Source organism: Siphateles boraxobius, unplaced genomic scaffold (genome assembly GCF_051911475.1).
Source record: "Siphateles boraxobius isolate OS27281-9 unplaced genomic scaffold, OSU_SipBor_1 49, whole genome shotgun sequence".
Taxonomy (NCBI): domain Eukaryota; kingdom Metazoa; phylum Chordata; class Actinopteri; order Cypriniformes; family Leuciscidae; genus Siphateles; species Siphateles boraxobius.
This window is the reverse complement of record NW_027509130.1, coordinates 3778720-3790840: the sequence shown is the minus strand read 5'-3', so window position 1 is coordinate 3790840 and position 12121 is coordinate 3778720. Positions and strand designations below refer to the sequence as shown.

General features: G+C 36.7%; 1 protein-coding gene across 8 annotated transcripts in view; it reads left to right on the top strand.

Moving 5' to 3' along the window:
• Positions 1–8066, top strand: part of pkn1b (protein kinase N1b) — a 48669-nt gene extending 40603 nt beyond the window's left edge. For 4 of the 8 annotated variants that reach the window (XR_013194685.1, XR_013194686.1, XR_013194684.1 and 1 more), the window contains exons 16-23: positions 757–933; positions 1296–1358; positions 1453–1529; positions 2235–2377; positions 3002–3109; positions 3243–3323; positions 4997–6989; positions 7107–8066. Coding sequence is in view for 4 of the 8 variants with exons in the window: in XM_077202121.1 (XP_077058236.1) it covers positions 757–933; positions 1296–1358; positions 1453–1529; positions 2235–2377; positions 3002–3109; positions 3243–3323; positions 4997–5200 (853 nt within the window). In the remaining 4 variants the exon portion in view is untranslated. Of the gene's footprint in view, positions 1–756; positions 934–1295; positions 1359–1452; positions 1530–2234; positions 2378–3001; positions 3110–3242; positions 3324–4996 lie in introns of all 8 variants that reach the window. The other 4 variants (XM_077202121.1, XM_077202122.1, XM_077202120.1 and 1 more) reach the window with 1 other exon arrangement.
• The last annotated feature ends 4055 nt before the right edge of the window (positions 8067–12121 follow it).

Here is a 12121-nt window from a genome sequence, read left to right as displayed (position 1 = left end):
TGCTTTGATGCTTTTGATATGAAAATAATTCTCAGCTTTTAAATTCTGTCAATTACCAAATAACCAAATCACCGGTCATCTCTTCCTCTTTACTGCTAGTTATAGCACAAAATATACATAAATGAACATCAGAAGGAATGTTGAAAGAAACATCAACCTGTTGTATTTATTATTTCATGTATATTGGAATAAATCTGCCATGAAACAAGTTCTTATTACAGCCAATATTTAACTGTTTATATTTGAACTACGAATTGTAATATAAATATATGTAACACTTTACAATAAAGTCCCATTACTTAATGCATTGACTTATATTAACTAAAAATGAGCAATGCATTTGTTATAGCATTTATTAATCTTTTGAAATGTTGAAATAAACATTAACTAAGATTCATAATTGCCTTAAAAGTATTTGCAATGTTAGTTCATGTTAATAAATGGAACATTATTGTAAAGTGTTACCATTTTATCATTAAAAAGTTGAACTTGTGTGCAATTTAAATTGCTTATATGGAACTCAAAAGTTGTTTTTCTTTATTTTCAGTTTCTCTTTTGACTGAATTAAAATTTTATTTTCAGTTTCTCTTTTGACTAAACGAAAACTTAAATTTGGGTTGCGGTATAAAATGAATTTCAGTGCATCACTAGATCACGTTTTCTGACCGTCTTCGCAGCATGCAGAATCTTTGACCTGGTTAAGACACATTTTACAGTCTTCAGTCTAAACCCCATCTCTCTCTCCATCTCGCTCAGTTTGATGTGTGAGAAGCGCATCTTCGAGGCGGTGAACAGCGCGCAGCATCCGTTCCTGGTGAACCTGTTTGCATGTTTTCAGACGCCAGAACACGTGTGTTTTGTCATGGAGTACACGGCCGGCGGTGACCTGATGATGCACATACACGCCGACGTCTTCTCGGAAACACGCTCCGTGTAAGTGTGTGTAATTCGTCTAGTTAATGCGCTACACTGTTAAGTGCGCAATTATGTGTTTAAAAATAAAGGTTGCAAAAGGGTTTTTCACAGTGATGCAATAGAAGAACCATTTTTTGTTCCCCAGATAACCTTTAAGTGAAGTGTTCTTAAAATAACCATTTTTTTGTAATTTAACCATTTAAATGAAATTCTAAATTCATTTTCAAATTCTAAAGAACCTTTTGTGGAATGGAAAGATTCTATGACTGTGAAAGGGTTCTTCATGGAACCATCGATGCCAATAAAGAACCTTAATTTTAGGAGTGTACAGTGAGGATTTAACTGTAGTCTTTATATATGTGTGTTTGTGTGTTATGCAGGTTTTATTCTGCCTGTGTTGTTTTGGGGCTTCAGTTTCTTCACGATAATAAGATTGTGTATCGGTGAGTACATGCACAATTACAGCATAAAACTACATACTGGCACTTTATTCAAAAACTGTAATTAAGTTCCTTCTTGCATCTATGTGTGTGTTAGAGATCTGAAGCTGGATAACCTGCTGCTGGATACTGAAGGTTACGTGAAGATCGCAGACTTCGGTCTCTGTAAAGAGGGTGAGTCACAGACGGTCCTGATATTAAGCACATGATGTTTGTTCACTGCTGGATCAGAGCCATCTGGAAATGACAGGTTGTCCGCAGAACAGATTACAAGCATACTGATAAGTGATAACTGCATACTATTTTTAGTAGTACACAATACGTTTCTTATGCTCACTAAGGCTGCATTTATTTGATCAAAAGCACAGTAAAAATCCTATGTGAATATATGTTAAACTGTAATTTATTCCTGTGATCAAAGCTGAATTTTCAGCATCATTACTCCAGTCTTCAGTGTCACATGATCCTTCAGAAATCAGTATAATATGATGATTTGATGCTCAAGACACATCTTACTATTTTCAATGCTGAAAACAATTGAACTGCTTCATATTTTTGTGGAAACCGAGAAAGATTTTATTTCTCAGGATTCTTTGATGAATATAGTTCAAAAGAACAGCATTTATTTAAAATTGCCATTTTTGTAACATTATACATGTCTTTACTGTCACTTCTGATCAATAATGCATCCTTGCTGAATGAGATCATTAATTTCTTTGAAAATAAAACTGGTTCTTTTGCATTTTGAGACAATTTTGTAAGCCAAAAAAGCTAGAAATTACTGCAAAAAAAGATGGCATAATGTCCTTTGTGCTCTCCCTCTCTTTCTGTCTATCTACAAAAACGCCTTGTTTTTGTCCCTCTCTCTCTGTCCTGTAGGAATGGGTCATGGGGACAGAACCAGCACATTTTGTGGGACTCCAGAGTTTCTTGCTCCTGAGGTTTTGACTGACACGTCCTACACGAGAGCCGTGGACTGGTGGGGTCTCGGCGTGCTCATTTACGAGATGCTGGTCGGAGAGGTGTGTGTGTGTGTGTGTGTGTGTGTGTGCGCGCACTTTTTGCTTAGAATTTTTTTTTATTTCCAAGTAGGTTTTTTTCTTGCTTTAAGCATAAATCGAACAGAATTTTGTAGTTCACTTCAAAATGTGATTTTCTTCCTTAGTATTTTTGTCTTGTTTTTTTCCCCAGTACAATTATCTAAACGTTCTTACATTAAGATACATTTGCTTGAGATGCAAAATGGTATAAAATAAGTCTTGTTTTCTGAGAAGCTTATAAAAATGAAGTTTGTTTGTTTAACATTAGGGGAAAATGTGCCAACTACACTTGGAATCTTTTATTTTTCTGATCCTATTGGCAATTCTTTCTTAATTTAAGCAAAAACTAATTTAATTTTGAGCAATTTCTCAGAAAACAAGACGTCATATCCCATGTCATTTCGCATCTCAAGTAAAAGTATCTTGATTTAAGAATGTTTAGATATTTTTACTGGAAAACTAGACCAAAATGTGTTTGCTAAAACGAGAAACCAATTTTCCAGAAAATAAGCTTATGACATATAATATCTTGTACTGTACAGTTATACTTTTAAAGTAAAGACTTAAGTATCAGACAAAATCCTAAAACACATGATCTTTGTTCAGTCCCCGTTCCCAGGTGATGATGAGGAGGAGGTGTTTGACAGCATTGTAAATGATGAAGTACGTTACCCAAGATTCCTCTCCACCGAGGCCATCGGCATCATGAGACGAGTAAGTTTGTTCACTCAAATTAAATATTTAGGTCTTAATTTAAGTCTTATGTATTTGAATTTCATATAAAATTTGACTTACAGGGTTTTAACTTGAACTACAATGTAAATGTTTTCTTGTTTTCCATTGGTAGCTGCTGAGGCGTAATCCCGAGAGACGGCTGGGCTCCGGGGAAAAAGACGCAGAGGACATACGGAAACAACCGTTCTTTAGAGTAAAGAATTATTTGACTTTTTGGCTTGACTTGCTACATAATATGGAGCCCCTAAAGGAACATGGCTAAAAAATAGATGGGAGTAAAAAATCATATTTCAATACTTTTGTGCTCACTTTCAAAACTATTGTGTCCCCCTGAGAATTTGTGTTTGCTCACAAAACATATGCGTTCTCTCGTAAAAATATTCGTTTCACATAGAAACTTTGCATTTGCTCAAGAAATATTTGCGTTCGCTTGCGAAACTTTGGCATTTGCTCACAAAACATTAGTGTTTGCTTGCAAAAGGTGTGTTTGCTCACAAATCTGTCACATTTCCCCAAAAATCTTTGTATTTGCCTGCAAAACATCTGCATTCTTTTGAAAGACTACAGCGTTCCCCTTTTTTATCACAAAACATTTGTTCTTTATCAAAACTATTGTGTTCCCCAAAGAAACCTCTACAGTTCCTTTAAAAAACAATTACGTTCGCTCAAAAAATACTGACTTTCTCCCAAAAAACTTTGCATTCGCTCATTGTTCTTTTGCAAAACATTTTCTCTCTTTTGTTGCATTCCTAAAAACTACTGCATTCCCCAAAGAAACTGCATTCACTTCCAAAACATTTGCCTTCTTTTGAAAAAAAAATATTTCTGTGCTTTTCAAAAACTATTTCAAACTGTATTTCAGTGCAAGTTTCTCGAAGGAATGCAATACTTTTGTGAGAGAATGCAAATGCTTTACAAGAGAATGTAATGTTATTTGGGAAATGCAAAAGTTTTGCAAGAGAACGCGAAAGCATTAAAATATACTTTTTCCTCACATTTTTCTCCATGGCCATGTCCCTTTAGGGGCTCCGTACAATAGACCCTTTTTGCACCGACGTCACAATTATTTCACGGCGTTAGCTGGAGGCAAAAAAAATGTAATCAGCCATTAATATTTATAGTCTGCTACGTAAGAAGCTTAAAATGTCATCTTGCTGTGTTGTTGGGTGCCATAATCGACAGACATGCTCCAATTAAAAGTTTTATTGCATTTTTCTTGACAAAAAAACAGACGACAGCTGTGGTTAAACGCAATAAAGCAGAAACGATTATCAAAAATGCTTGTGTTTTTTAAGGGCACACTTCATTTCAATAAACTATTGTCTTTTGTTGGTATGGATTATGGTTTGGTTACGTGTCTATAGATTTCCCATGCATTGCCACCTAGAGATACCATTAGAAATTGGGGAACAAGTTAAGTGATTTCTCACATAATGCTAATTTGTTTAGCGCATAAGTTAGCTAACTTTGTTAGTCGTAAAACTTGCAGTTAGATAACTGCTAGCTAACGACCAGAGACTGAACATAAAAGAAACTGCTTGTGTCATCTCCTTTTCTTCAGTTGCCATAAGTGTAGTGGAGGTAATCCTGTCAGATCTGTAACGTTACTGGTCGGCCAATCTTGCTCTGTCCGTTAGTTAACTTTTCCAAATAACAATCGCGGTTCTGGACAGTGAGTTACCTTACATATTCAGATAAAATTGGATGATCTCCAGTCATTGCTACAAGCTAACAAAGCTAACAAACAAGATAACAAAACTTGCTAGCTAGCGTTAGCGAAGTTCAGTACTAACTGAAAAGTGGTCTATAAAGCCAAAGTTGCGATCTTAGTGACAGTGTGTCTCCATCTTCTCTCTTTCTCTGCAGAATATGGACTGGGATGCGCTTTTGCAGCGGCGAGTTCCTCCTCCGTTCGTTCCCGCCTTGACAGGAAAAGAAGACGTCAGTAACTTCGACTCCGAGTTCACCAACGAGGCTCCGACGCTGACACCTCCTCGTGAGCGCCGGAACCTCTCGCGCAAAGACCAGGACTACTTCAGGGACTTCGACTATGTCTCGGACTTCTGCTAGGGCACAAGGGTGCAAACTGAGGCTGCTAGGTGTGGGAGATGACGTCCTAGCGTGGCTCTCGCACCCTAGTTCCCATCAAGGGTGCGTATCCTGGGGATTCACTCAGTGAAACAGGGACAGGCTAAACGCCTCTGATGACTGTAGGAGGTACATCAAACATGAGGAGATTCAAGAATCCAGATAATGTGAAGCTGTGTGGTGTATCTGAAAGCTGGTGGCCAGGAGGTTTTCTCGTCCTATTTGGCAGGATTTTCAGATGTTCAATCAGGCTTGTTCATGACATTTCCCAAAATCCTTAGTACCAGACGCTCAAGTAGTCGACTGGGATCTCATGACTAGACTGCTGCAGGGATGATGTATTTTTGTGGTCCAAAACCCAGAAACAAGCCTTTTAGCGCTTCTGAAGTTAATGGGTTCCATCACCCTGAAGTCCATGGGTTTTTTAAATGGATTTGAAATAAGGTCTGTGGTGAACAGAAGCTCTAACGATGTTTTCACTTTTTATGCTGTAATACATAGTATGATTTTTTTTACGTCTTCAAATAAAGCAGTTGCTAACAAGCATCTTAATGGGACTACAGAAGTTGTCGGGACATTAAACATAATGTCGAACAGGTAAACTCATCTACTCACTAGTTTTGTGTTTATAATCACGCTCTTGCAAACTATTCCAACTCAAAACTTTCAGGGAAAATGTTTTTCAAATGAAGACTGAAGGAGTTGTCGGAAGCGTAACTCTTTCTTTCTCCTGCTAGCTTTTTTAAAAAGTTGCCAGTCACCGCCAGCGTTTTTGATAATTTTCACAAAACCTTCATGGCCCCCAGAATACTTAGTTGTATATGAATATCTGAACATACAATATCATAAACCAATCAACATTTTTAACAAAAGCTGAGAAAATTACGTTTTTGCCCAAGGCGTCCAGATCGGATTCAGAACGATGATCAAAACACAGATTGAGTCCATCAAAACCCCCAAAGCATCACAGTCCTGTTCCTCTTTATGGGTCGACTTTCATTCGGTAACGTTATGTAGTTTTGGGTAATGCTTTATTTTACAGTGCCCTTGTTACACATGTTACATGTAATTACTGTAGTAATAACTATAAATTATGCATAATTACATGTAACTAACCCTAAACCAAACCCAATCCTAACCCTCACCCTACAGTAAGTACATGTAGTTAATTATTATTACACCGTACTTAAATGCATAAATACACTGTAAAAAGGACACCTTAAAGTAAAGTGTAACCTAGTTTTGATTTATATGTTTGATGATCGTGTTAGTTTACTTTTTCTGCTTCTTCGTTTGTTTTCGGATCAAGAGATTCTGTACTCTTTCAGAAGATGCGTAATTTACCCTTATTTTCCATTACCCTTCAAATTGCTCAAATCGAAATTGCGAATTGAAAATACGGCCAATGGAAACTCAATTGTCAACTGTCAATTTCTCAACAAAAAAACTCCCAAATATTGCAAAAACTTTTCCGCTCACATGAGGTTGTTTTTTAGGCAATTCAAAAAAGGAACATTTCGCAAAACTGCAATGGTTTTTTCGCATTTACATTACAGGTCACCTGACATACGTAAAAGTCACATGACCATTCTTTAAAGATGGCACAGTGTGTTTTTAAAGACGACGAGACAGAGTTCTTTATTAAACTCATAAAAGATTCTAAACAACAAAGAAATGCCACTATTTATCAAGAGCTTGAAGCAGATATGAGTGAGGAACAGCTCATATGTGAAAACAGCTCCCAGTATAAAGGGCTTTTCTTGCCATTAAAGTCACCTTTGAGTCAAGTCACCTTTATTTATATAGCGCTTTTTACAATACAGATTGTATCAAAGCAGCTTCACAGTGATTAAGTTATCACACAAGTTAAGTTAATAAGTTATTAAAGCTTGAATAACACGCCTACGTCTCCTTCCTTACAAATAATGGCTAGTGCGGTGGCTGCGATATACTCGTAAACCTACCAACATCCGTTGCCATGATTTTTGGAAGGACTTATTGCGAGAGAGAAAAAATAATTTTTAGTCACATAACCTCAGTTAATGGAAACGCTGTCATTTAGCATTCGTTTTTTATCGACATTTAGAAAATAAAAAAATAACAAAGTTTTGCTCATCTGTAATGGAAACGCGGCTAGTGAAAACATGGTTGGGAATCGTTGTGTCATAAATGTCGGCTAATCTCGTCAATGGTGGGGAGTGTTAATGGTGATGTCGTAAGTCATGTGACAGTGGTGAAGTTGTTTATTAACCTACATTTAGCTTTTTATTTCTGGGAATTGAATTGAATTTAGGCTTCAAAAGTTGCTCATTTTGTTAAGGTTGTCATAATGAACAAAACGTGGAAGAATCATAAACTTTTTGTTGGTCGCAGAGCTTATTTTCTGCAATAAACTAAAAGCCCATGGAAAAATCCTATTGAGTTTTGGTGGAGGGAACCAGGGTGATTTAAACTACAAAAATGCATCATCAGTGCAGTGCGTTTTGGGAGTGTGTTAACTAGCAGAGTCTTGTTGCTTGGTACTGATGTGTAGCTGTATTCTCCCTTCATCTCTCTCCATCTTCTTTTTCTACCATTGTATCTGTATATCACACATGGTCCAGAGACGGTTTACTTCTGTAATACACTCGTTTTAACCACACAAGGGCGCCAGAGAGTTTGGAAGAGCTGTGGAAACACTGTCAGTATGAGCATGTCCATTAATGAAATCAGACTCTGCGGCATCATCGACTGCTATATTTGTATTTTTTAGAGATTATTTAGCTGTTGTTGTTTTTTTCTCACTGAAACTTGACTAATGGTGGAAATGCTATGCCTGAAAATGACTGTATTAAACAATTCAACTCTTTTGGGTTTTTTGGGATTAATATTCCACTACACATGCACACGTTCCAAGAGATTAGGTTTCATTTTAATGTGAATAAATGTAATGTTTTGAAATTTTAAATTACAATTGAGGCTGGGCGATTTATTTTTCAGAAAAAAAATTATTTTCTTTATTTAATTAAACAGAAAAATTAAAAGAGGGAAAAATTTACAAATTACTGACCTGATGAATATAATTAAATTAAAGTGGGAAAGTGACCTAAATTAAGCAGGACAAAACCTGAAGTTTATGAGCGGTGCAGGATGAAAATTCAATTCAATTCAATTCACATTTATTGTATAGCGCTTTTCACAATACACATCGTTTCAAAGCAGCTTTTCAGAAAATGCTGAGTCCATATTACGGTGACTGTCTAAGTTATGTATTTCAGAAATGTACCTTTACAAAATCACAGTTAGTGAAAAATGTATTGATTTAAGGCAGAAACAATGAGCTCATTGAAGTAACGAATACTTGTTTGTAAATAAATGATAATGACATTGTGTTGATGTTTTCATGCTTATGAAAATGAACAGAAGTTTAAGAGATCAGTCTCATACATGAAAGGTAAGATCTGAAACCTTGTATTACTAGCACTTCTTGTGTTTATTGCCTCTTTAAGATGAATCGCTTGTATTTTGTAAGTCACTTTGGATAAAAGCGTCTGTAAAATAAATAAATGTAAATGTAAAATATTCATGATCTGTTATGGCAGTACAAATAAGAGTAAACCAGTCCTGAAACAGTGTTGTGACCAATTTCACAGCTTAAAACATGATGGAGGGATGGTTTGAGATAATGTCTCATTATTGCCCACAGAAGAAAGTATCCATGGAGACCAAAAGATGGAGCTGTTAAAAAAGGGTCATGATGTCCTGTGTACAAACTACACTTCTATGTCTTATAACGAACCGATCAGCATGGGTTGCATTGGTAATGGCGTAGGCTTTCAGGAAAAATGGAGGTGCATTATCTTTCCAAAAGAGCACCGTGTTTAGTCGTAGTGCAGATCTTTGGACATCTCATTTGAACACTACGAATACTTCGGCGGGGGCAGTCATGGCCTAATGGTAACAGAGTTGGACTGGTGACCCAAAGGTTGCTGGTTCGATTCCAGTACCGGCAGGAATATGACTGAGGTGTCCTTGAGCAAGGCACCTAACCCCCAATCGCTCCCCGGGCGCCACTCAAGGCTGCCCGCTGCTCCAGGTGTGTGTATCCACGTTTGCAGTGTGTGTGTGTGTTCACTACTCACTACTCTGCTCCTAATGTGTGTGCACTTAAATGCAGAGGTCAAATTCCAAGTATGGGTTACCATACTTGGCCATCACGTGTCACTTTCACTTTCACTTCGGGCATTTCCGTCACCAGTTTTAATGTTATCGTTGTGTGTCGCTTTAAGAGTGACGTAAAAGACCGATTGAAATACGATTTGAGACGCACCTGTAAAAATCATATTGGAATCGCATTTCAAACGACCTTCATTATGTATGGGTCATTTTGACCCGAAAATCATCTTTCTTTCTTTTTTATCGAATGTTTATCAGAGGGGTCCAAGACCAAAACACTTTTGTCACACTTGAACCACGAATACACACAAAACATTTCGAATGGATTCGAGGAGTTTTGTGGTTAAATTTAAAGGAGCCGTATGTAACTTATAATAAATAACTTTACTTCAATTAATCATAAAATGGCCCTGATATGTCACTAGACATTAAGAAATCATGTTCATTTCAAATACTTATATCACAGACAACCAGGATATTGTCATTTAAAAAGTGAAGAAGCCCTCAACTGATGTTGATGTTGTCATGTTGTGTTTTGGTCTGATGCGCCACCCTCCACCTATCTACCAATCACGAAGTCAGTAGTGATGCGGCATCCGGGTTGCCAGCTCTGCTAGTTACCACAGCTGCAGCTACAAACGTGTCGGAATCGGATGAAAAAAATGTCTAACTTTGCGAAACCAAAAAAACCTTCCGAATCCGAACTACTTTGTGACAAAGTCCGAAATAAAACAAGGATCTGTATAGGAGATGCCTTTCAAAGATGGAGACGGCTGAAAACGGAGAAGAACTTGAAGACAGACGCCAACGTTGCTAATTGTTGGTTTTGAAAGCACTAGGCGTAATTCCACGGTAAAATAACTTTTTCTAACGTCCATAACACCAATGAAAAGCACATTGTAATCTATGATGTGAATAATTTGTCCCACCTGGAACGTTTTGTAGTCTACTTGTTTATCATGCAAGTTCTACAGCCAAAAATAATAGAATGACACGTAATCTTTCACATCACATATTTTAGCGTTACGGACGTGTACGGCAGGGTAAGTTGAAAAATACAGCTGGTCGCTTTCACTTATAGCGTCAGTTAAATGAATAGCTGTATCTTTGATATCGGTTACACACAGTGACAGAGGCTTGCGCTTGTACTTACATTAATGATATAACTTTACCTAACGTTACAAGTTAGACTAACAGCTACTGTTCTAACTGTACTGTCACAAACGAGCGTACATCTTTACGATTATATTTGGCTAATCGCCATTAGTACATTTTTGCGATATACAATTTGCGAACAACATTTGAAGCATAAACATAATTAACAGAAAAAGCTTATTGTAGCAGCCTACGTTCCTGCTGTATCCTGCAGCCTATCTGGCAACCTGGAGTCAGGGAGGAGGGGATACACCGCTCTACAGTCATTTGAAAGTGATTTTCCGAGATCAGTTTTGGCCACAATCTTACATACGGCTCCTTTAGAGTGCGAGAGAAGGATGAAGGTTAAATCCTGTTTGTTAAAGTATTTTCCAGACTTTCAAAAACCCATCTGGATAAAATCTAGATATGCAGAAAAAGAAGAAAAAAAATCAGATTTTTGCTGGCAGTCTGAATGACTAATTGTTTATCTGATCTTGATATTGCTCCTGTGCTTTGAACTTCCATAATTTGTCTTTTTCCAAGCAAGTCACACTGCACTTAACTCTAGTAACATTTATTCGATGGCATTCATTTCAGTTGCTTTAACAAGATAAATATAAAGCAGGTTCCAGTTCATCATCTTGAGGGTATTTTTTATTTGATTCCTCAAACTATGCAGGTAGTGATGCATAAGGCCACGTCTAAAAAAGACTGTCTTGGCCAGCATTAATTTTCACTTTTCATTTTCACACAATATTATAAAAAGGCCCCAATATATGGAGGCTGCGCGTTTTCCAACTTTTTTATCAACAGAAACTAGTAGGGTTGATGTTAATTAACCACAATTAGTTTTTGTGATTCCACGAATACTAAGAACTGGAAAAAAAATGTTTTTAATACATTTCAATATTATTTGTATTAATAATAATGTATTCATTCAAACAATTTTAAAGTCGCAGTACAACGGAAAATATTTTCTTCCATATTGTGAAGTACATCCAAATTACATGCATTTAGAAAATAGATAGTTTGAATTTTCATTTGAAAACGAACATAGTATGTGAATTAATTATGTTGATAAATGCTGCTTTGGACTTGCTGACAATGTTGAATCATATCTTTCTATTTATTTATTAATATATAGGGTTTTTTTATTATGAAAAGTTTTTATTTGTACTAATCTACGGGTCTCGCAATTGCCCCATGGGGATAAATAAAGTTTTTGAAATAAAATGCCCCTGAGAACCACTGATTTACAGTTGAACAGAAGGGGTTATGAAAACCTTAGAGAATGCGAGAGTAGAAAGATAATATAGGGAACATTTATCTTTCAACTTTCCACTCTGTGTTTTTCCAGGTAGTTTACAATGAATCAATGCAGAGAAAGCCACTCAGACAGAAGGAAAAAAAGCACAGTTCAAATGATCTCGCTCCAGACTAACCAAAACATCTGACATGCAATAATTGAACATCATCAGAACAGACTATTCCACCGCAGAAGTAATTAAACCGCATGCTTTAAGCATGTCTCATTGATTACACCAGCTGGTTCAGATTCATGGGTCACATGGGTCGGGCGCAGGTGTGTTCTGGTCTCATCTAATAAAATCC